Consider the following 25,984-nt stretch of genomic DNA (forward strand, 5'->3'; position numbering starts at 1 on the left):
TTCTTTTGTATATACATTAATTTTTGCATGTTATTTTTAACTTTAAAGTTAATTATTTTAAAACCGGAAGTGACATCACATATTAGGCTCAATTTTTATTTTTGTCTATTGCCTTAGTCTCGAAAAAAACATAAATGACACTGACAAGTGACATTTAAACTTTGTTTACATGCCAACCAACAAATGGGTCATTTTCAAATGACATTGATATTTCTGATAATACAAAGTAGGTACTTATCATGTAAAAAAATTAACAGAAGCATTTTTTCAGCTGTATAGGCGGTGGCATGCTCTGGGACATATTAAATAGAGGTCATCTCTTAATAAGTACTACCCATTTTATAAGATAAATTTAAAAAATAGTCAGAAAGTGTCAGAACAGAATTTATGAAAATGACCCAAATAAACAACAACGACTCGATAAAACGTCAACGCCAATCAAAAATGAAAGTGACAGTTACTTTGTTTTTAAATCTATAGGCTTTGATCATCAAAATGTATCGCACCTGATGCATGACGTCATCAGCACTTTTTTACTATTTTATGATTTTCTCGAAAATGATACATCTAAAAAATACAAAAACATTTTTTTTGTGGCCTTGAGAGCTAAATCTCGAAATGGTTTTCGATTTATAGCAGCTTAAGTTTTTTGAAATGTTGTCCATATGGCCTGTAAGATATTCAACTGATATATTTACGTAGTGTGGACTGTGTTGGTTGTTCGTGTTTAACTGTGCATTGAGCACTCACAATGGTGATAGTTTCGAATACGAGATTGAAAACGTAAGTGTATTAGCTTATACACGCAACTTCGCCGCTTCCTTGTGACATCTCCAAAAGCATATTGTGTCTGTATGTTTTTCGGATATTACAAATTTACCTAAAGTTAGCCTAAAGTATTGTGGAAGTGTGTTTCCTTTTGTATCCATAATAGGTTACATTTTACATTATACGAGACACATTTTACAACTACAGGAGGTTATTCTAAATTTATAGTGACATTATTATCTTTAAACCAATGATAACAAGGCACTATTTAATAATTGTCTCATCACGACCCATTACGACCCTACTGCTGGGGTTATTTAGTTAACACAAAAATAAGTCAAAAATCAAAATGTATTTGTAATATCGGCAATCACGTTCATCATGTCAGAGGGTCTAAAATACGATGACTATACTACGTTGACGGCAAATAAAAATACCTATTGAATCAAATAAAAAAACGATTCTGATCGAAATAAACGTTTTCACAACACCTGCGACCGCCTTTTTATCGCAAAGTTTTATTTGATTAGGAAACCAAAATTGCAGATACCGTAAACGGTTTAACTGATAAACGACGCTACGCAACAGGAGAGGGCCAAGTGTAGGTTTTTCTTAACCGATGATCGAGCAGTGAAATACAGCTATATAGTGCAGCACACATACCGCTGGCGACCCTCCCACGCCATACAAATCACTAATACACTACACAATTAGCGTTTACTAGCCCTTACTCGAACGGAGTAAAAACTCCACTTCCCATGCTGATGACAAAATGTTTCTTTCTTTTTTCAGAAGTGTGTCTCGCTCCCCCTCCCCGTCGCCGCAGCGGAATGACAGAGAGAGCGTCATTTTAGAAACATCGGAAAATGAAAAGGTAATAAAGCGTATGAAAACTATATTCTGGAAGACTAAGCCCCTGTTTCACAATGTCTGGTTAGTCGCTACCTGTCGGATAAAATACATGCTGTCACTGTCTAAAAAATAATAACAGAGTGACAGCATGTATTTTATCCGTCAGGTAGCCACTAACCAGACATTGTGAAACAGACCCTAAAACATTTTTTTTAGATTTTAGTAGAACACACAACTTATCATCACCGTTTTAAGTTATAATAACTTTATTATGAAAGAATGATTTTTATTCACGATTTTCGCATTGTTTATTTGTATTTACCTCCCAATTTTGAAAGTCACTGATAAATATTGCCACCCTGTATAGAATTCCACAATTATTAATTAGTAATAGGTTCAGTACAGATATTTAAACAGGGTATCTAGTAAAGACTGGATCAACCAATAACAATTGGTGTACCAGATAGCTGTCCACCTTCTGTATCTTTAGTTTTCCGTTGATCCACTCTTTACTGAACACCCTGTATTATTTATACATAAAGTACTAACAATCAACGATGCCACATGTCACTTCCATACGAATGATCCCAACAATCCAATTGATTCATTCCGAAGTGCATGAACTAACCGACACACACAGATCTAAAATTGCACATTTTACATCTGTAAACCGTGACACACTATCTGACAGTTTCAATACTCAATCTATCGATAGCTAACAGTAACTATCATACGACATTGACACATTAAAAGTAGCATTCTGTCAAAATCGTACGAAAGTAACTGTCAGCCATCGGTAGATAGAGTTATTGAAACTGGCAGTATACCGGCATCAAGTTAGTACTAAAGTGTGTGTTCTATAGGATTTCTCTCTCGGAAATCTTGTAGAGGATGGTTTGTTTCAGGACTCCGGTTCCGTGGGAGACGCCGCCAGCGCCTGCGACGCCGCGCTCTACAGACACCCTGATAAGGTTAATAAAAAACCAATAATGTAATTTTTCTGTTATCGTTTCAAACTGACAGCTTTCATTTCTAACTAGGGTGCGCCGGACGTTTAGTACAGTTCATACGCGATACGTCATTCGGGGAGGCTCCTGTCGTGCACCCCAGATAGGTGGTTCGCTGGGATTTGTGTGATATCTTGATACGGTAACGTTGGATCTAATAAAACACAGACATCCTGTAGCCTGTGGGCGTAAAGTACGGGTTACATAGTTTGCATATAAAAATAGAATTGCGATTTCTCTTAACTCAGGGCTTGTACACAAAACTGCGTCGCGACATCGCATCGCAAAAATCTGCGACTGTTTTGTCACTTTTTCAGGCTAAATGCTTGATTACTGTCTCAGGTTTTTGCGATGCGACGTCACAACACAGTTTTGTGTACAAGCCTTTAACCTTTTTTCATAAATCTACATCTCTAACAGAAACTTTATTGGTCAGTTGCTATACTTTTGCCACACCTTATATATTAACCTCAATTTTTTTATATCTTTCTATATCTCGATTTCTATTTTATAACTTCCCCCCCTTCCCCGCAGCTATCCACGCCCACACCCCCCAAGTCGGCGGAGGGCGCGCGCAAGAAGAAGAGCTGGTACAGCGCCCTCTATCCCACGTACAAGAGCCGCTCCGACGACTTCAAGCGACTCTTCAAAGACCTGCCTGATGATGAGCGGCTTATTGTTGGTCAGTAACATTGAAATGATGTAGTAGTAATTATGTTTTTTAGTAAATAAACGATGTGACTATGGCTATGTAAAGTGAGACGTAAAAGATGCTACATAAAAATAAAATAACTATAGAAAACCTCATACAATAAACTTACAAAAGTATACTCAGGTACTTACATACTAGGAACAATGTACAATAGACGCCACCGCCGGCGGACCTATATAACCAACATGCGAAGAACTTACTAAGTGTTTGATAAACTGCTACCTCTGTTTCTACGCTAACATATCCATATAAACCACCATCTTAAAATATCCCAATGCCACTTGACTTCTTCAATTCCATATCATCACACAACACACTCGTCCGCAGACTACTCGTGCGCGCTTCAGAAGGACATCCTGGCGCATGGAAGGCTGTATGCATCACAGAACTACCTCTGCTTCTACGCGAACATCTTCGGCTGGGAGACCAGCGTGCAGCTCAAGTGGAAGGAGGTCACCGCTATTACTAAGGAGAAGACTGCTTTGGTGAGTTTATTTTTTTACAAACTAGTACTTAGTATATTTCACGACACGACAGAGTGAGATTGGTCAATGGCAGGACCAATAGAAAGCAGTATAACAATTTTAGAACTCGTTTGTTAATAGTATCTCTATTATACCTACTATAGTTTTTAAAATATAACCGAACTCGGAAAGCTATAGATCGCATCCAGTGATGTGGTTTGGGAGAGGCCTACATCTAGCAGTGTACCTACTGCTATAGGCTGAAGAAGAACCGAACCCATTTTTAAGTAGAATCCAGGATCTTCGGTGCTTTAGATAGCTACACTGTATAAAGCGCCAAATCCTGAGTTCTATGTGTATGTTTTAGTAAGTAGTACATAGAAAATTATAAATTAGTTCTTATGAGCTATAAATATCTTAAACCTTAAAACTTATCTTCAGTCGGCGTTTTTACTATACCGACATTATTAGAAGTCCACAATAATATACATGTTACAGAGAAATATTACTTACTTACTTACTCCGCTGGCGCAGCGACCCAAAGTGAGTCTTGGCCTCCGATACAAGAACTCGCCATTTTCCTCGGTCCTGTGCTGTGTCCTGCCAGTCGCTAGCCTGAAGCTCGCGCAGGTCGGCTAGCACCACGTCACGCCATCGATACCGGGGCCGCCCGACTGGGCGTCTACCCGACGGCTGACCTTGATAGGCTCTCTTTGCGATGCGATCCTCTCCCATCTCCGAGAAATATTACTTATGTAAAAATAGTGTTAATTATGAAAGTAAAAACGCCACGAATGCTTTTTCATTGCCACACAACATAAACAACAAACAAATACAGCAGCATTACTATAATCATCATTTAATTCCCACTATGCAGGTGATCCCGAACGCCATTCTCGTCTGCTCAGCGAAAGAGAAGCACTTCCTGGCGTCGTTCTCGGGGCGCGACAAGGCGTACCTGATGCTGTTCCGCGTGTGGCAGAACGCGCTCATGGACCAGCCGCGCAGCAGCCACGAGATCTGGCAGTGGGTGCGTGTAGTTTTTCTTGTTCTTCCTCTCCGCTACTCCTCCGAGGAGTTTGGGGCTGACGCGAGGCGCCTCCATCCTTCTCTATCGGTGGCCAGCAAGTTGAGCTTTCTCTTGGGCCTCGCTGGGCTTAACTTATTATACCTACCATATTTTTTTAAAGCACATTTCGGATTTTGACAGAGTGAGGTGAATCATTGTTAGGACCAATAGAAACGCAATAGTAAATTACGTGGACGCAAGGCTGTAGAATAATCTCAGTACTCGTCTGATGGCTTCAGTCCTCACGTTTGATTGACAGATCCCTTGAAAACTTACAATTGACAAATAATAGTTCATAGGACTCGTGCTATATTTTATTTACGTAGGTGTTTACGTAGTATTCATTGGTATTTGAAATAAAGATCCGGATATATAGCCGGCAGAGCGGCGCTGGGGCGTATCTCATATGAAATTCCTTGTGTTAGAATACTCGACCTGACGCTACCCTACTGTGCACGCAGCCTTACAGCTCAATATGCGTAGATTTCAAATGGTCATACCTACAAGTTATTATAACATTGAACTAGTTACAAGCATATTTATATTGAGTGGCCTAGTATATAGCAGGATTAGCAGGAATATCTCGAGTTGTTTTATTCATGACAAATGTTAAAAGTGTCAAACTGAATTGCAAATATATATATTTCCTGAATAATTTATTTATTTATTTATTTATTTATTTATTTTATAAAACTTATACTATCATTACAGAGTAACCTAATTCGATAGCAAGCTCAATTTATTATAATTATAATTAATTTTAACAATGGCAAATCACATACACAATAATACAATAAAAATTACATGTAATCAATAAAATAAATCTAAAATCAACATAAAAGCAATTTTCACACAAACATTTCATTACATATTATAAAAATTATTTTTCCTTAATTTATCATTGTAGCATAAAGCCGACTGTGCAGTTTTAGTAAATTCGTTCAGAGAACAACAAAATATGTCAACTGTCTCTGAGATACAGTTGAGAACGCGGAGGGCGCGGGTGAGCGGGGCGTCCCGCAGCAGGTTGGTGCGCGCGCGCGGCACGGCCAGCAGCCCCGCGCGCCGCCGCCGCCCCACCATGCGGTCCGGCACGTTCAGACTCACCATGCGGAGCACCCCTGGGTTGCACTGCGTACCTCGCAACAACTGCATAACGTACGTGGCTAGTGCAAGCTCCCTTCTAACCTCCAGTTGGGTGTACCCGACCATGCCCAAGACAAACAAGGTAGGGTACATGAGGGGATAAAATGGATATACCCCGTACATTTTTAAATAGATGGCTCTAACAAATTTATTTTGTATACGCTCCAACATAAGTCTATATTTTTCCTCATGTGGGCTCCAGATGACTGAGTTACATTCAAGATGACTTTTAACAATTGCCTCGTACAGAGCCCGAATGGCTGTGATGTTAGTAAAATTATACGATTGACGCATTATAAAGCCAAGGTGTCTAAAAGCTTTTTTACACACGCTTCTAATGTGATCGCGAAATGATAAGTCGGCGGAGAATCGAATGCCGAGGTCACGCACCTCCGTAACGCGCTGCATAGTGACTCCATCCACACGGTAATCATAGTGATGCGGCGATTGCCTACGGCTAAAAGAGATGACCTGACACTTGGTTACATTAAAAAAGAGCTGGTTTGCGTTACTCCAGGCCACTACCCTATCAATGTCAGCCTGCAGTTCGAGACAGTCTGACTCTTCCCTAATTTCTTTTACAAGTTTAAGGTCATCAGCGAAAAGTAGGCAGATCGAGTTAGCTACTTCTTGCGGCAGATCATTTATCATAATGATAAATTCTAAAGGCCCTAGGTTACTGCCTTGACTGACTCCGGACCTTGTAAAATATGGTTGGGACCTATGACCAGCGCAGTCCACATACTGTTGTCGCCCTCTCATGTACTCTGCAAAGAAATTGAGAGTGTGAGGAGTGCAGCCTACGCGTGCCAGCTTTATTAACAAGATGTCGTTATCCACAGTGTCAAAAGCCTTTTTAAAATCAAAATAGGCTACATCAACCTGCCCTCCGGCATCCACCGCAGGCACGACATTAGCCATCAAATGTAGCAGGTTCCCTGTGGTGCTACGCGCTGGCCGAAACCCGTACTGAGCCTCAGATAATTGAGAATTGACCTGTAGGTGCAAGGCGCGATGTACTGCCGCCTCGAACACTTTAGCCGGGGTGCACAGTACAGCCACCGGCCTGTAATCGCTTGTGTCCGGGCCGCCACCCCCCTTTGGAACGGGTACCACACGAGTCAATTTCCATTTCTCCGGAAACGTTGCCGACCGAAGGCAAATATTAAAAATATATAACAGCGGCTCAGTAAGCACTTTTCTGCAATCCTTAAATAAGAACGACGGTATGCCATCCGGCCCCGCCGATCGCTTTGCGCCTAGGCGTGCCAGTGCGTAGTCAACATCCGCCGGCTCAAGGACATCGATGTGCACACGCGCGCCGCCCGCCCCGCCCGCCGCGCTCGCCGCCGCGGGGTCCAATTGTGCTGGGTTGGGGTTGTACACGGAATAGAAATACTCCGCAAAAGCATTTGCGCAGTCTTGTTGCGACAACGTTATTCCGTCCTTCACCAGCATTTGCTTGCCTGTATTGCCTTTCCTAGACTTAATGTAGGACCAAAAAGATTTAGGATCACTGGCCAGGTGACTCTGCACACGATCGCGATACAAATCGTGCGCAGAGGCAGTTGCCGCTTTAACCCTAGCTCTACAGTCACTGAATGCCTGGTAATCCGCTGAAGATTTTGTTGTTTTATATTTTTTGTGCAGCCTATATTTTAACTTAATGTCGCGAATGATATCGGCCGTGTACCACTCCGGATAAGAATATCGGGAGTTTACAGGCTTTCGCTTTTTAATGGGAACACAGTCATCGATAATAGAATTAATAGTTGTATAAAAGAAATCAATAACCCCTATAGGATCGCTAATAGCAAAAAGTTCCCCCCAGTCTATATTGGCCATAGCATAATATAAGGCGTGGAAATCCGCCTTCGCAAAGTTCCATACATTATTACCTGATTTGGGAGCAGCTTCGTCGTCTGACGCACGGGGGGGGTGCTCGCGCTCCCCGCGCCGCGCCCCGTACCCCACGCTGACGGACAGCGGCGGGTGGTACCTGTCCACGGGCTGCAGCCCCTCGTCGGCCGCGCGCACCTCCACTGAGCCGCGCACTCCCGACCCCACCAGTACCAGATCCAGCCGACGATCATCACAGTTTAATACATCATTGCTCTGAACGAATTCACAGTACGATATAAAATATTCATAATACTCAACTATATTACTACTACATGAAAACATATTAAAATCTCCTATAACTATAAGATTGCCCTTATATTTAACACAAATATTCTCAATTAAATTAAACATTAACAAATAATTATTATCATTAGCCGAGGGCGGAATATAAACAGCACAACACGTAAATAAATACCTATCCATTCGGTGAACAGTTGCTATGACTAATTCAAACTGGTACGCATCAATGTTGACATCACTCGGGAGGGCAACCTCGCGCAGCTCAAAGCGTGGCGGTGCCACCAACATAACTCCTCCCTGTTTACGTCCATCGGCGCGATCGCATCTTAACACTTGAAAGCCTGGTGGAGCAATCTCAGCATTATGTAGGGACGCATTCGCACTAGACTCAGTGATGATTATTAAATCAACTGCGGATGATTCGACCAGGCTCAGAAATTGCCTAGTTTTTGTTCTTAGGCCTGCTACATTTTGATATAGAATATCCATAGTTTTGATAGTCGATGCACCTAGGTGGGTCGTGTCTACGGCGAGATCTACGACGTTACTCTGCTGGGACAGTCGGTTTTTGTGATCGAAAGGGCACCCAAATTTTCAGCCTAGCATTGTCCGGCCATGCCTCAGCCACGAAACATTTTTCAAAATGGACCTCAGGTATGCTTATTTTGTAGGATTTATAGTCCCCTTTGGACTTCAATTCTTCAACAGTGCATTCACCCGAAGGACAGATCTTGGCCAAGTGCTGTTTGACATCCTCCCTCCCAGACACCATATTCCATAGATGGATAAATCTGCGGCGCTCGACAGCCTTTAGTGAGGTGGTAGCAGGATTACCAGTACATCTAATCGACGACGGACGTTTATAATTTCCGTGGGCTACCTTTGTTTTAGACTGTGCCGGTTCCACGATTTTCCCTGGTTCATTGTTCACAGGTTTAGCCGTGGAGTTGGAGTTGTGTACCGCTGGTCGTTTTATCTGGGGTATCTCTAAAACGGGGGGTGGTGAAGCCACAATGGTTGCATAGCTCACATTACCGTCAGAGCAAAAAGAATTAGTTATTACATCCGCTGTCTGCGGCGCTTGGCGCGTCATTGCTAACTTACTATTTAATAATTCAAGTTTGCTATCATATTGAGTAAGAGCAAGTGTCACCTTACTGAGCATCTCCTTTAAACCTGCCATTTCTTCACGGACTAGTTTAATCTCAGAAGTGATTTCTATGTACTCAAGGCTTAAGAAACTCTGCTCCCCTGCGTTAGTAACATCCAACTTCGGATTGACCTTTTTTCGTAAAGTTACGTTTGTAGCTTTGATTCTTGAAGCTCCCACCGGCGTGTGTGAATAGTCGCCCCCCTTCTTCATTCTACAGCGACATTCAGGACACGCCCAATCGCTTTTTTCCTCATTGGATATGTTAGATGCTCCGGAACAGGCGGAATGAAAGCGGTTATAACAACCAGCGACCATGCAGGAAAGCGTCCCTTCCTCCTCATCGACGGCATCAAGCGGCATGTTGCAAGCGTAGCATAATGCAGCCAATACCGTAGCAACCGCACTTGGCGACGCGGGAGCGGCCGGTTTGGTAGGCATAATTCATAAAGCAACTGTGATTCAAGCCAAGCGGTTACTCACCGCTTAGGAATGTACCGATTTGATGGTTGTATCTAGTGGACGTGAGACGGAGCGATGCGTAGAAGCGTGATCGTGCGCAGGTCTGAAGATTCGTCTGTGTCGGTAGCGTTGAGCGGGACGGAGCGATGCGTTAGTGCGCGAGCGGCGACTCTTGGTGTGAAGGAGTGCGTTGTGTCGGATGCGTCACAAGCCTTTGCGTGCGAGAGAGATGGAGCGACAACACATGAACAGCTGTTTGGGTCGGCGGCCGGGTTAACGGCTGGGGCGCTTGTAGTTCGATGACCCCAGAATTTCGACGTATGATACTCTTGGAATATGGTAAAATAATTGCGTTACCAGTCCTTTGGAGAGCCCGGAATCCGAAGTTTTTCACAAGAAACCACTGAGCACTACTATTAGCTTTAAGAAGATGTAACTTTAGTTTCAATCGTGTCACTTATGCCACACTTAACGAATTATTTTACGGAGCGAGTTTAAAACGATGTTCACCGATCGGGTGCGCAATGCAAGCAAATAATGTATCGATGGTTTTCTAGTAAGTACATAATTAATATCTAGGATCAAAACAAAAACATCAATTGACCATCTGTTATCATATCCAGATAAGGAATATAAAGGATTCTTCACCCTTTTACAAGTAGATCAAAATGCAATTTAAAATTCTAACACATTTTCTCGAGCTGTATAATATTATTTAAAATTCATGTAAGTGTTGTTTTCATAGCGAGTTTAGAATCAAAACTCCTATTTATTTACCTTTGAGTTATCACTTGTTCAGTATTTTTTAAAGTGATACAATCTCATGTTTAAATTCTCCCACATTTAAAACCCCCCTTCTGAATAATGTTTTGGTTTTTGCGTTTCAATTTGTGAATTTATTTATCCAAGGACATTGGATATGTCGATGTGTTGACAACAGTCGCTGATCCGAGCCTAACTAATACTTACGTAGCTTTTGTGTTGTGAAATGTTGTAAATAAAATATAAGTGTATATTGTGCTGTAATCGATTTCAAATATACATACTGACAAGAGTTTCTGCTTAATAAGTATCTTTTTTTTTTTGTTTTTGTCAACACTGGCATTATGTATTAGGAAATCCTTAACTCCCTCCAATCCATCCCTCAATCCAATATGTAAATTCGTTGTTTAGTTTAGTTATATCCAATATGTAAATTCGCTTCTGGTCCAACATCTCTAAAATGCGCAGGCACCGCACCGTCCCTCACCAGATTGAGTGTCTTGCTCTCACATACAGGATACTCGGAATATGTTTATTTTAGTACTTATTTCTTACGTACTTTTATTAGTCTCACCTGCCCTGCGCTCTTCGTCCCAGCGTCGTCATAAAATTGTAAAAATAAACGTTTCGTTCTCTTTGACGTCGCCTTAGCCTTAGGGTCGCCGGTCGTATCAAAACACAAAACGACAGTTGAATTTAGGCGTTCCACAGATATATCAATAGTCATCATCATCAGCCTATAGCAGTCCACTGATGGACGTAGGCCTCTCCCAAAGCAAGCCATTGGATGCAATCATAATATCAATAGTAGGTATTATACAATATTTATGTCTGTGTTGTTCTGTACAGGTGCACAGTTGCTACGGCGAGGAGCTGGGCTTCAACTCAGACGACGACGCCTACAACCGAGACACAGAGGACGAGAAGATGCCTGGACCCATCCTGGGGGAGGTACATCACATCTACAGGCCGAAAGGGGATGACTCGTAGAATAAAAGTTGTTCAGAATGACCTCCTGAGTCACCCCCTTTCGGCTTAGTATACCCTTTTTGCAACACCCTGTATATGTTATAACTGAGCATTATTAACAAGAACCTGCCATGATTAATAATTTCCAAGAGCTATGGTCAAAGTGATTAATTTATCACTTTGATCGGCCATTTTATTAATAATTCCCGACGACTCGTGGTCCATGCAATAAGTAAGTAAGTATTTGAGATAGCTCGAATTCATCACTTGTACCGGGCAGTATAAATAATTCCCTTCTTGTTGCTGGGCATTCCCATAAATTGGATACCTCTCAAATCCAATCCAATAAATGTCAATCGGTAAAGTAATGCAAAAAAAGTCGACACCATAATACTGTCAATAGCAGCTCGTGGGATGAAAATGGTGAATGTTTTCGTCTACGCCACGTTATATTTTTTCATGTATCTAATTTTTCCGAAAAGAAAGTAAGATAAAAAAGTTATATGGATGGCTATACTCTAGGAATTAAATTTAATTATCTTGCGTCTTTATAATAACTACTACGTAATAGTAACAACAATACTTATATCTTATGTAATATATACTCAGATGATGGATAGAGTTAGTAAATAAACATTGATAAGTGAGTAAGATTCAGTTATGTGCTCAGCGCGGCCTTATGTACTTGTGTGCAGGTGTTGTTTGTGTAATAAATACAATATCGTGGACCATACTGTAGTTACTTGCAGCAGTATTATGAAAGTAAGTGCAAATTAATTTTTTTTATTTGAAAAAAACTGGGGCTAAATCAGCTGCAGGTGAATAGATATTTTCCCGTATTTAAAGTGCAGTAAGTGCAAGTCATTTATCCTGCTAAGGTTGTTTGGAAGAGCTGATCGTGATAAAGCCGCTCATTTTAAATAAAAATGTAAGTTTTCTTTTCTGAATCAATTTTGATGGTAATACTTAAAAACACACTCCATTAAGCTACCTTTCATTTAAATAATACCCCATGTGGTTCGTTCCATACTTTACGTAGCTTTGCTACCACAAAATGTCACACACGACAAACTAAAACACATGTTTTTCTCGATCTGGATAAAATTACCTACGTCATCACGGTAGTTATTTCATTAAACTCAAATAAAGTAATTATTTAAACAAGATTTTTTCTTATCGTCTTCACTGTAAAAAACTTTTGTGTAATTGAAACAAACTATGCAAATACCTACATAGATATTACGTTTGTTTTAATTGGTATCCATTATAACAAAAATGTTTTAGAAAAATGATAGAAAATACATTGGTTTACAGGACTCCTTATTTTACGTTAATCTTACAAAACCTTATGAATAAAAAAATCGAAACAGCCTAGCCTAGTTTCTGATTGAAATCATTTTCCATCCTTGGAACGTGCGAACAAAGTGTGCGAATACTCGCTAAATATGTAACACCAGCACTCAAACCGTTCGTACTTAGTACTACATGCACGAATTAGGAACCTAATGACTCGAATTCCCTTTTAAAAAGTGAAATCTCGAATATCAGGTGATTATTATAGATTATAGGAGGGTTTAATTCTTAATTATTGTTATCAATCGTTTATGTGAGATTGCAAAAACCTAAACTAACATAAAAAATATACCTACATTACCGTTATAATATTATCAGTCTATCCAAATAAGACTAAATTGAATTTATGATAAAATTAATACCACTAAATTATTACCTTTATTTTGTAACTATAGGTGTAACCAGAGATCGTAGAATCATCACTATTATGTCAGTATCATTTTTACTTATGCCAAATTGCAAAATACACACGAGGCCTACTACTATTGACTTAGGTACTACCCAGACCCGACATTACTAGCGCGAATAAAAATAGTATAACTTTTAGTCACTTGCCACTGCCGCGATCATATTTATACTATTGAATACAAATCCATCCATAGCAAACGACAGAAATACATTATATCTAAGGGAATAGAAACAAAAATACGGAACAGGTAACGGTATTATGTACAAGAATATTTAATTTTAAAGCCCGCTATAACCTTGACCTCACTCAATGAAAACCCGAGATATAGCACTCTAGTATAGGTACCACCTGAATCATCACCATCAGATAATGATAGCTGACTCAAGTATTCTAACAATACTATTTTAGTATCAACATGTGTGTGTACTATATTGAGTGACAGAAATACGATAGTGCTACACCCGCGCTAAAGCCAATATCTTATCAACGCACATAATACTAGATATCAAAATATGACAATAGATTGTGCACAGCTGTGGGAGCTGTAGCCACTAGCGTGACGTGCAATATCAACAAAATGGTGAATTTAAAAAGGAGATTTAAAAAACTCGTGAGTAAATTTGGTCTTATTTAGTGCTTTTCTATGGACACCATCTTTTTGCAAAGAAAAAAACGGATTGGTATTGTAAGATTTCCTGTCATTTTGGAAGTGACCGAACGGGTGAAAGAGTTCATTAAATTTGTTTTGTTTAAAGGGTAACATGCTCGTTGATTCAGAATCGCCTTTTGTGATGAGATCTTTTTGCATGTTGGTGACAAACTTTGAAGCTGAACTAGGGTTTGTAACCGTGGTGATAGGATTAGCAACAACTCAGGTTCCGCCAGATATTTATATTTATTTATGACATAAGAATGTATAATATAACTAAATAAATATCTGTACTTCTTTGTTTATACACGCAGAATATTGATTCAGCTATTTTTAACACGAGTACTAGCTACTTACTATACCATTTACCGCTCCGGATAGGTAATGCTTGCCAAAGATTTATTTGCGACGGATTAAAATAATCACGTGTTAAAAGAAGATATCAACAACTGTTTTCAACATACCTACAAATACAACAATAGGTAACCAAATTGTTCAGACGATTGATAAAAATAACTCTTCTCCTTAGCGTGTCGGTAGATTCGATTCGTGCCGTAGCAACTATTTGTTACTTAATGTATGGTGTCGGTGTCAAACACTAGAGCGCGATCGTAGTGTAAGGATTAGCCAGCTGATTGCTCAAAGTGCTCTGGACTTATATAAATTACCTACAGTCAAAATACGTCACTCGGGAAGGCCACTTCCGTACACCCCAAAGTACATGTCTCGGTAAAAAAAACATTTTACGCACCATGTCGCTGTTTCAATCCATAACCAACGCTCCTTGTCGCCAGGACCTCCTAGACACGTCGTCTGTGGACGCGGGCAGCGGCAACGAGGCGCAGGAGGGCGGCGGCGGCGGCGGGGGCAGGGGCGCGGGCGGCGCGCTCAATGACCAATCACCACCGCTCGGTAACTATACTTCTTCTTTATAACTTATGCTTCATTAAACGTAAACGTACCGACGGTCATAATCATGATATGGGTCTTGGAAAAGATATATGATGTGAAAAATAATAAATAAATAAATCTCCTCAGTTAGCAGAGGATTTCGACATATTATACAACACAAACATTTAGAAAGAAGTCTTGGGCCAAGACACGAGATCAAATGTCGTTCTTTAAACAACAAAAAGTAGTAGCTATCTAGATAACTTATACACTTATATTGCTTATCTAACTTACAAACCGCGTATTCATTAAAACACTGGCTGTTTGTGAGTTTGAAGAGGAACAATAGTGTATAGCAGCCATTATAAAATAGAAAATAAATTAGACTCTAACTGCACATTACAGTAAAATATACTTACCTGAAACCTTAGAAACATTCGGCTTGATATAATTTGTGAATGTGCAATCTTATCGCCGCCAGTAGCTATTTAATAATACTGGTTATCTTTCGGACAATCAAGTTAATGGTTACGGGGGTTTTCGAGCTTCAATATCTGACCGCTAAGATTAATATTTACTTGTGGCAACACTGTCAAATCATAATGCCTCATGTACCTACATTATAATATTAAGTTTATTCGTTAGGGTTAAGTTAATTTATTTAAAAGTTAATTCATTTAAATCAATAATCATATATTAATTATTTTACTATGGCAACACTGACCACGGTCTTCCCACTTCGTAGAAACGAACATCATAAAAGTGCCAAGCTGAAACGAAGTTTAGCTTGCTTGATAAAGAAACCCAATTTAGGGTTGCCACGAATACGATACGATAGTATCGTTAAATGTATTTAATCATGTTTAGGGTGGAATTTTATCTTCATAGACCGAGGAACTATTCTAAAATCACATTCAATAACATGTTTAAGTAGCAGGTTTTTTTCTCGTGTTTCAAGTTGGTTTAAAAAAGTAACCACCTAACTACCTATTCATAGATTTCACCAATACGTACAGTATTATAATTGAGCAATCAATGTACGATGTAATTGGCCAGTTGTTGGATTCGATACAAAATGCCCTCACTTAGCATATTATTACATTTTGTCGAATACTAACGAGATACTTACATATTCTATGTACAGGAAACTCTTTTTAATGAGTCCTTTTATTTAAAAAAACAAATGCAGAACAATGACAACATATTCTCATAGATCACTCTGTATCTTAAGTGATTAGCTAATTATTACAAGACAACAATAAATTAAATTGATGAAAAACGCAAACTTTTTTGGCAGCCCTAATTTATTCATGCCGCTATATAGCATTCAGTTTCAAAACTCCAGTTCATAACAGTCGGTCGCTTACTTCGGAACAACACTGGTCGCTTTTAAAAAACATTTCTAGTTAGTACCTAACTGTAGAGATAGCAAAAAAAGATCTGGCAGATTAAAACTATGTGGCAAGTGTTATTACTAGATTTAGGACACAGGGTCGTAAACTATGCACTAAGACCGGAAGTGATGGATCGTATCGTCGGCCATTTTGTCGGGCCGCAGACACCGGAAGTGACCCCTGTGGACAGTGTCAGTGCTGAATGCGATTTCGAGTTTGTGGCAGAGAGTGACAAGTTAGATTGGATCGTGATGGAGCAGTGTCCTGATTATAATATTTACAATGGGTCGTGCAAACCTGTGGAGCTTGGCTTTGAGGTCACATGTCCAGCGGATGGTACGTCTAAAAAAAATTATATTTGGTATAGTTATATTATATTTGCCCATAAGATAAAATTTCCCGTGGAGATGGCTTGAAAAGCCATGTCACTTTCCAGACTATAGGTAAATGAATATATATTATGTACACAAAAACCTTCGCTTGGTATAAAAAATAATAGCGTCTTCAACTTCACTAGGTAGGTATAATGTAATTATTCTTATCTAAACGTAACGTAACTCAAAACTTAGAATACACTTCGATATTTGAGACCTGCCACAATAGAAATTGCAAAGTTAGCAAAACGTAAATGCTTATAAGTAGAAAATATTATACTATAGGTACCTACTCATATAGAACATGCAGACTTCGATACGTAATAAAATAATTCATTGGTATCGTTTCTGAAGGCGCACATTTTCTCTTCTTCTGAAAGTCTATTTATCTCCTATTTAGTACCTAAAGCGAATGACAATAAAAATATATTTTACTTCCCACTTCATGACTACGTACGTACATACACACTCTGATGTCCCCGCCGTTTCTGTGCCTCATTTTTTTATATTGCAAGATTCCTTCCGTCTTTTTTTCTATTTCCATGGTAATAAGCTTCATGTATCGCATACTGTTGCAGTGACAAACGGCGAGGGGGCCTACCGCGAGGAGGAGGGCGGGGACGCGCTGCCCACGGACATGTCGGACACGGACAGCGAGCCCGACAAGCACCACAAGTGAGTACTGGGTAGGGGGGAGGGTACGGACATGTCGGACAGCGAGCCCGACAAGCACCACAAGTGAGTACTGGGTAGGGGGGAGGGTACGGACATGTCGGACAGCGAGCCCGACAAGCACCACAAGTGAGTACTGGGTGGGGGGGAGCGAGCCCGACAAGCACCACAAGTGAGTACTGGGTAGGGGGGAGGGTACGGACATGTCGGACAGCGAGCCCGACAAGCACCACAAGTGAGTACTGGGTAGGGGGGAGGGTACGGACATGTCGGACAGCGAGCCCGACAAGCACCACAAGTGAGTACTGGGTAGGGGGGAGGGTACGGACATGTCGGACAGCGAGCCCGACAAGCACCACAAGTGAGTACTGGGTAGGGGGAGGGTACGGACATGTCGGACAGCGAGCCCGACAAGCACCACAAGTGAGTACTGGGTAGGGGGGAGGGTACGGACATGTCGGACAGCGAGCCCGACAAGCACCACAAGTGAGTACTGGGTAGTTGGGAGGGTACGGACATGTCGGACAGCGAGCCCGACAAGCACCACAAGTGAGTACTGGGTAGTTGGGAGGGTACGGACATGTCGGACAGCGAGCCCGACAAGCACCACAAGTGAGTACTGGGTAGTTGGGAGGGTACGGACATGTCGGACAGCGAGCCCGACAAGCACCACAAGTGAGTACTGGGTAGGGGGGAGGGTACGGACATGTCGGACAGCGAGCCCGACAAGCACCACAAGTGAGTACTGGGTAGTTGGGAGGGTACGGACATGTCGGACAGCGAGCCCGACAAGCACCACAAGTGAGTACTGGGTAGTTGGGAGGGTACGGACATGTCGGACAGCGAGCCCGACAAGCACCACAAGTGAGTACTGGGTAGGTGGGAGGGTACGGACATGTCGGACAGCGAGCCCGACAAGCACCACAAGTGAGTACTGGGTAGTTGGGAGGGTACGGACATGTCGGACAGCGAGCCCGACAAGCACCACAAGTGAGTACTGGGTAGTTGGGAGGGTACGGACATGTCGGACAGCGAGCCCGACAAGCACCACAAGTGAGTACTGGGTAGTTGGGAGGGTACGGACATGTCGGACAGCGAGCCCGACAAGCACCACAACACCACAAGTGAGTACTGGGTAGGGGGGAGGGTACGGACATGTCGGACAGCGAGCCCGACAAGCACCACAAGTGATTACTGGGTAGTTGGGAGGGTACGGACATGTCGGACAGCGAGCCCGACAAGCACCACAAGTGAGTACTGGGTAGTTGGGTACGGACATGTCGGACAGCGAGCCCGACAAGCACCACAAGTGATTACTGGGTAGTTGGGAGGGTACGGACATGTCGGACAGCGAGCCCGACAAGCACCACAAGTGAGTACTGGGTAGTTGGGTACGGACATGTCGGACAGCGAGCCCGACAAGCACCACAAGTGAGTACTGGGTAGTTGGGAAGGTACGGACATGTCGGACAGCGAGCCCGACAAGCACCACAAGTGAGTACTGGGTAGGGGGGAGTGTACGGACATGTCGGACAGCGAGCCCGACAAGCACCACAAGTGAGTACTGGGTAGGGGAGAGGGTACGGACAGCGAGCCCGACAAGCACGACAAGTGAGTACTGGGTAGGGGGGAGGGTACGGACATGTCGGACAGCGAGCCCGACAAGCACCACAAGTGAGTACTGGGTAGGGGGGAGGGTACGGACATGTCGGACAGCGAGCCCGACAAGCACCACAAGTGAGTACTGGGTAGGAGGGAGGGTACGGACATGTCGGACAGCGAGCCCGACAAGCACCACAAGTGAGTACTGCGGGGTTACCACCACCGAACAATAGCAATAAACAATCCGTAAGCCAATAAGCAGCGACGCTCTCTTGTCAAATCTGACGTAACTTGTATGCATCTGACACTGCTCAAGGATTGTTAATTCCGAGCTTCCGAATACAATGCACTGACGAGCAAAGCTCTGAAATCCCAAAATAGAATATTGAGCATTGCAAATAAAATACTTGGTGACAACGCGTGTGGTAAAGAGAGCTAGCTAGAGAGTTAATACCGACAGAATCCTGATATTGAAGTAAGTGTCCACTGTTGTAGTAGCGTTCCGATAAAAGGTATTTTAACTTTTTTGCTGTGTTCAAGCTTAGATAACTTTATCCCATGTGAGATCAATAATATAAATAAATAAAATAAAATAAAATAAAAATCGTTTATTTCAGACAATGAGGTCCATATAAGTATAAAATCAAATCAGTCATTAATTATAAATCTTACATTAAATACTTAAAACAATTTAAAAAGAAATCAAATAATATAATATTGAATAATTAGATTAAAATTAATATATTAAATTAAAGTAAATAAACTGAATTATATAAATTAAATTAAATTAAATTGAACTCAGACTAGTCTCTTAAAAGATCATATGACCCTCCTCACCAAGCACTTCCACAGGGAGGACGTCAGGTCATCAGCCACTGTTTTCAGAATGCTGTTGTGACTGTCCCGCACTCTGTTGATCAGGGATACTGTTTTTTTCCGAATGATGGCGTGGAAGCCATCCGTTTGGTATTCGGCAAACATCCCCGATGCACTGCAGAAGCGAGGCAGTCCCAGCAGCATTCTAAAGATGTTATTGTATTGGATACGCAGGATATCCAGCGATCTTTTAGTATGGTCTACCCACAGACTCCCGGTGTAGAAACTCTGGCAATACGCTTTAAACAGGGTTAGCTTAACCTCTTCACTACACCGGTAGAATCTGCGGACAAGCATGTTACCCCTGATCGCTAGAGCCCTACGTTCCCTCTCAATATCAGCATCGTCTTTAAGGTCCTCGGCTATGACGTGACCCAGATATTTGAATTTGTTCACCCTTTTTATACTTTTGCCATTCAAAGTGATATAAGGTGAACTATCCTGGCACTTACCGGGGGCCCCAAAGACGATGTACTCACACTTTCTTACATTGTAAGCGAGGCCATGTTCTGCAGCATATCTCTCACAAATTGCCAAAAGCTCTCGAAGACCACCCACAGTTGGGCTCAGCAGCACCATGTCATCTGCGTAGCTTAGGTTATTCACGCTTACGCCCCCTATACTACAGCCAACTCGGGTGCCGCTCAGCCCAACAATGAGGTCGTTAACATATACGTTGAAGAGCTTGGGAGACGTCAACCCCCCTTGCCGCACCCCGCAATCCAACACATATGGCTCCGAGAGGGAGCCAGCCCACCTCACATAGTTTGACTGACTAGAGTACCAGTACTGAAACATACTTATGATTTCCACCGGCACTCCCCTGTCACCTAGCTTACCCCACAGCACGTCGTATGAAACTAAGTCAAACGCTTTGGAGAGGTCCAGGAAACAGGCGTATACCGGTGTACTTCGTTTTGTGTAGTACTGAACAGCATGCTTGAGACTTAATATCGCGCTTTCAGTGGAAAGTCCAGATCTGAACCCAAATTGCGCGTCATGTAAGTTCAGGTGTTTTTGAAGGCAAGAATCAAGCAAGCCGTCCAGTACCTTAGCAACAATCGTTGCCAGTGAGATGGGCCGGTAGTTCCCTCTGTCCGAGATATCCCCCGTTCTGTTTTTCACTATGGGCACAACTATGGTCTTCGTCAGGTCCTCCGGCAAATATGAGTGACTGATGCACATAGTAAAAAGCAAAGCGAGTACTCTCGGCAAGTGTACACCAGCATACTTGAGGTGTTCCACACTGAGTCCGTCGTGTCCAGGGGATATACCACCTGTCATTTTCCTAAGGACATCTGTGACCTGTCCAGCAGTAAAATGAGTGAAAGTTTTCTCCTTCCCCACACGGACAGACTCAGCGGGAACTTGCGAGGGCGGGAGACCAAGGAGAGACTGTACTTTAAAGTGAGTCCTAAACATGTTAGCAATGGCAGTAGGCTCATTTTTACCATCTACACACGCTGCGAGGCCAGGCTTAGCTTCTTGCTTCCCAGTAGCTTTCCAAAATTTGCCAAAATTTTTATTGGTCCTGTGTTTAGCCAAAATATCCATTTTCAGTTGGTCCTGGTTATTTTGACACCACTTTAACCGACTTTTAAAAACCTTTCGAGCCTGGCTCATCTCATCAAATACAACGCCACTGGTCGGTCTTTTACATAATACCCAGGTTTCGAAACTCAACCTGGCCTCCGCGTGTGCAGTGTGAACGTGCTTGTTCCAGCCGCACAGATGTCTGCCTTTCCTACTCCCACTGACACGCTCACCACTCGACTCTACGGCCGCGACACAGAGTACAGAGTTTATGTCGCTGTATAATTTGTCCAAGACGTGCCTATGTTCAGCCAAGTTGCAGAGTCCACGGCTGCACTCCGTAAATTCAGTTGGAAAATCAATGTCCCGTAGTCTGGAGTTACATAGTTGGCGGTATTTTGTAATCTGGGACTCATCTCTCTCACGCCAAATTACTGAGCTGTGGAAGCCGCCGTCTGACTGGATTTTAGGCCTAACCATCCTAAAATCACACTTGGCAAATATAGGCAAATGGTCAGAGACAAAAACATTCTCCACAATACCTACATCTGTAATGGTTTGCCAAGCCGAGATGGACACCACAAAATGGTCCAGCCACCGTCTACATCCATGGGCCTCACTCACAAATGTATAGCTACCGGAGTCGATACCGAGTTTTTCAATGTCAGCACAAACCCAAGACTGATCACCACAGAAGTCTGACAGCTCCCTGTGGAACGGTTCGTGAGGGTGGGCATTGAAGTCACCTAAAACAAATACTGTCTCAATGTTATCGCTTTCAATTATAGCGTTTATTTTCGCCAGCAACTCAGTGTATAAGGGCAAATTATCTGACGAGTCGGTAGGCATATAAACAGTTACAACAACAATAGACCGCTCGCCAATTGTCGCTCTGATTGCCGCCAGGCGAACACTACTACATTCCAACACAGTTATGCTGTCGAAAATACCTTTTCGCCAGAGAATGGCCACACCCCCATGAGGTCTTCCAACCAGCAAGCCGGCTGACGTATCCACAGCCGACTTCCCAGTATAATCAAATTCATTTGATATAGTACCTAAAAGCGGCAGATCATGGGGTAATAACCAATGCTCCTGAAGCGCCACCAAATCAAAATTCTTACATAGATCTCGTACGTCATCCATTGATCTCTTTACAGATTTACAATTAAAACTTACTAAACTAAAGCATTCATTAAAATTAGAATTATAATTAAGATTCATTATTATTAAAATATTAATTAGCTTTTACTACCTATATCCTCTGGTTTTGCATTATTATAATTACTAAAACGGACAAATCTTCTGAATATAATGCCATTTGGCCAAAAATTATCATTTAAAAACAAGTCAAGTTTACTTTTACAAACATACAGCTTGTAGGCATTATATTTTTTAACCTTCTTCATATTTATTAATTTTAGCGATACAGTTTCATTGGTTTTGTCCTTTATATAGCATACAATATCGTTTTCCGACGTCTCTTTACTAACGTTTGAGATTAACAGCGATATAAAAAGATACGGTGTAAATTAGGTACGTGCTTCCGAAAAATATAAACTCACCTTTTACATGTCAAACCAAATCGTCTTTTCTCAAGAAACAATTATCATAATCATACCCTGTAAAATGATCTTCCGCACTCCCATTCAAAATACCAAACCTAACAACGTGTTGTGGAATGGACAAACTCTAACCATTCAGGTATTGTACGCGCACATCAAGACGTGACAAAAGTTTTGCATCGCTCACTCACATCGCGCGGCTTCGGGAGCGAGCATGACGGAGACTTTTGCCACGTCTTGATGTGCTTTTCTTGCGCCCCGTGCTAGCCCTATTGCTTACTTAACCCCCTAACTCCTGCCATTACAATTGCAGCTCTATGTCGACGGAGAAGTGCTGGGAGTCGCACGAGGGCCGCGCGCTGCTGGCCGCCACGTTCGCCATCAACATCGACACGCTGTTCACGCTCATCTTCACCAGCTCCAAGCTGTACCTGGAGCTGCTGGCCGCGAGGAACACCAGGGACTTCGTGCAGGTGAGCGGGGTCAGGGGGGTGGAGGGGGAAAATCGATAGAAGTGACGTAGGATAGGTATAGGAGTATTGTGAGCTGAAAGGGCGCCCAGCTCAGAAGTGTTAAAATTCGCGGAAACGATCAACTTTCCAAAGGCACTAAACACGAAAATCACGAGGTGAACATTTGTATGGGTAAGAGAATATCTTTGGGAGGGAATTTTCACAAGTCATTTTTACAAACATTGTTCAAAATGACCATTGCGGTACCCTCTTTTTACAATATTTTATTGCTTATTTATTTATCTTTTAGCTAGACTAGGGCTTGTTACTGTGTTGAATCAATCAATCAGGGTAGGCTCGTTCCATACACCTCATCGACCTTTATGAACATTTGCCATCATCACTAGTAACCCAATACATTGTGTTTACATTACATTACAGGCGTCATGGCAACACAACGCGCAGTCGGGGTTGAAGTGTCGGCAGATCAGCTACACTCTGGGCCTGTCGTCCGGCCCCATTGGACCCAAGGAGGTCTACGTCACTGAGACACAGGTACCTAGACATTTTTTTGCATATCTTTGGCCGCCTATACCTATGTAGATGCGCCGTATTTAACGCATAATATTTTATGTTCGTGCGTAGGCATAGAAGAAAGCGAACAAAACTTTGCATCGCGTTTTGGCTTTTACAGTCAGTCTTTTCACTCTATGGTTTTTGAAGTTTAAACAATACCAAGTTTGTGAAGAAACCCTGTAACTACATACCTAGGCATTCTATATTTAATGTTTTTTTACCAGAGAACTTTCATTTTTCCTTAGCCATCTATTTCAAGCGCCTAACTTTACAAAGAAACCACACAACGTTTCAAGTTTCAGAATCACTAGGTTAAGCGAAAAACAAATTGTAAACTTTTGTAATAAAATAAATAAAAAACATATTTATATTATTATTATATCTAATATCTACCTACCTACCCAGAAATATGTAACTTTATTATTTTCAAGTCTGTTTTTGATAAGTTGTGTAATTATATATGTCGCAGGCATCTGGTTTAATCTCCTGTTTGATTGAACCGCTAGCCCGTTCATTGGATGACGCTACTCAGTTGAATGACTAAAGAACAACTCGTCAAGTGGTTGACTGTAACGTCCAACGTCTTGACTGAACGTTATTCAGCGAAGTCGTTGAATGGGATATAGTAGAGCAACTTTGTAATGTCTGGTTAGGGTGAACATGACCAGACAAGAGTCAACAAAAATACTATGTTACAAAGCTCTTATCTCACAAATTAATAAACTATAACAATAAACGTACCTTCATATTGTTGTTCATAACTATCCAGTTTCGCCACAATTTTTTCTTTGAAACTATCCGCCCGCGGCGTAATAATAGGTAAATCCATGTTGTCACACTATTTTAACACAAATAAAGCACTTTAAAGCTAATTTATTTGCAAAAAACTGACAATATAGGTGCTTTTTGTGTCAGCTGTTAGTTGTTAGACGCCATATTTGTTTTATTCACCACCTGACTGATTTTAAGTCAGCTAACTAGTTGGACGTTTTGTGACGCTTGTAGAATCAACGTTCGGCCTAGTCATACAACTGAATAGCGCCATCCAATGAACGGGCTAGTGGTTCAATCAAAAAGGAGATTCAACCAGTTGCCTGCGACATATATATTTATTTTATATTGTTGCTTTTCCCCCAGGTAATGAACAAATGCTCCAAACCGGGCGTCTTATACTCCATCGACGTGACGTCCGAGAACGCGGGCATCCCGTACGCGGACGCGTTCACGGTGGAGGCGCACTACTGCCTGCGCCGCGCGGCCGAGCACGCCACCGCTGTGCAGGTGTTCGGGCAGATCAAGTACAAGAAGACGCTGTGGCCCATGGTCAAAGGTGAGGGATTTCAAAGGGTAAACCAGTGTAACTGAAAGCGAGACGTGGCGCTTTTTAAGTGTTGCCACTTACTTCAGGCTTACTTAGGTTGGTAGAAACGCTCTAGGTTGGTAATAACTCTTTAGGTTGATACGTACGCTCTAGGTATGTAAGCACGCTCTAGGTATGTAAGCACGCTCTAGGTATGTAAGCACGCTCTAGGTAAGTAAGCAAGCTCAATAGACAGAAAGCTACCGTGCGTCAAAGCTATTTAACTTAGGTATAAAAATTCAGTGTCTCCTGGTGGGCCTGGCGTTATCCGGGATGCAGAGTAACTTCTGGCTGGGTGTAGTGCAATACAATACACATACTTATACTATAAGCTAGACTAGCTACCGTCCGTGGTAGCGGTGAGAACGCGCGCGGTCCGTACGCGGACGCGTTCACGGTGGAGGCGCACTACTGCCTGCGCCGCGCGGCCGAGCACGCCACCGCCGTGCAGGTGTTCGGACAGATCAAGTACAAGAAGACGCTGTGGCCCATGGTCAAAGGTACGAGTATTCAAAAAGCGTAAAGCAATGCTAATGGATACGTTGCTTTTTTTACATGTTGCAACTAACTTCAAGCTCGCACATGTATCTAGAATCCTGTAGGTTGGTAGGCGCGCTCTAGGTTGATACGCACGCTCTAGGTTGGTAGGCATGCTCTAGGTTAATAAGCACGCTAAAGGTATGTAGACACGCATTTTTTTTAAAAATGGCGGCCTTATGGATGGAACTACTTAATGAATACCAATAACTTTCAATATTTAGAACTCATCCGTCCC

General features: G+C 42.1%; 1 protein-coding gene across 6 annotated transcripts in view; it reads left to right on the forward strand.

Moving 5' to 3' along the window:
• LOC105381541 (protein Aster-B) overlaps window positions 1-25,984 on the forward strand; it is a 32,437-nt gene that overhangs the window by 2,737 nt on the left and 3,716 nt on the right. For 4 of the 6 annotated variants that reach the window (XM_048629656.1, XM_048629660.1, XM_048629658.1 and 1 more), the window contains 11 exons: window positions 1,561-1,642; window positions 2,484-2,591; window positions 3,162-3,309; window positions 3,667-3,824; window positions 4,681-4,833; window positions 11,384-11,485; window positions 14,709-14,826; window positions 17,152-17,248; window positions 23,135-23,294; window positions 23,715-23,828; window positions 24,987-25,179. In XM_048629656.1, coding sequence (XP_048485613.1) covers window positions 1,561-1,642; window positions 2,484-2,591; window positions 3,162-3,309; window positions 3,667-3,824; window positions 4,681-4,833; window positions 11,384-11,485; window positions 14,709-14,826; window positions 17,152-17,248; window positions 23,135-23,294; window positions 23,715-23,828; window positions 24,987-25,179 — 1,433 coding nt within the window. The remainder of the gene's footprint in view (window positions 1-1,560; window positions 1,643-2,483; window positions 2,592-3,161; window positions 3,310-3,666; window positions 3,825-4,680; window positions 4,834-11,383; window positions 11,486-14,708; window positions 14,827-17,151; window positions 17,249-23,134; window positions 23,295-23,714; window positions 23,829-24,986; window positions 25,180-25,984) is intronic. The other 2 variants (XM_048629657.1, XM_048629661.1) reach the window with 1 other exon arrangement.

The sequence above is a fragment of the Plutella xylostella genome, chromosome 23, assembly GCF_932276165.1.
Source record: "Plutella xylostella chromosome 23, ilPluXylo3.1, whole genome shotgun sequence".
NCBI classification, from domain to species: domain Eukaryota; kingdom Metazoa; phylum Arthropoda; class Insecta; order Lepidoptera; family Plutellidae; genus Plutella; species Plutella xylostella.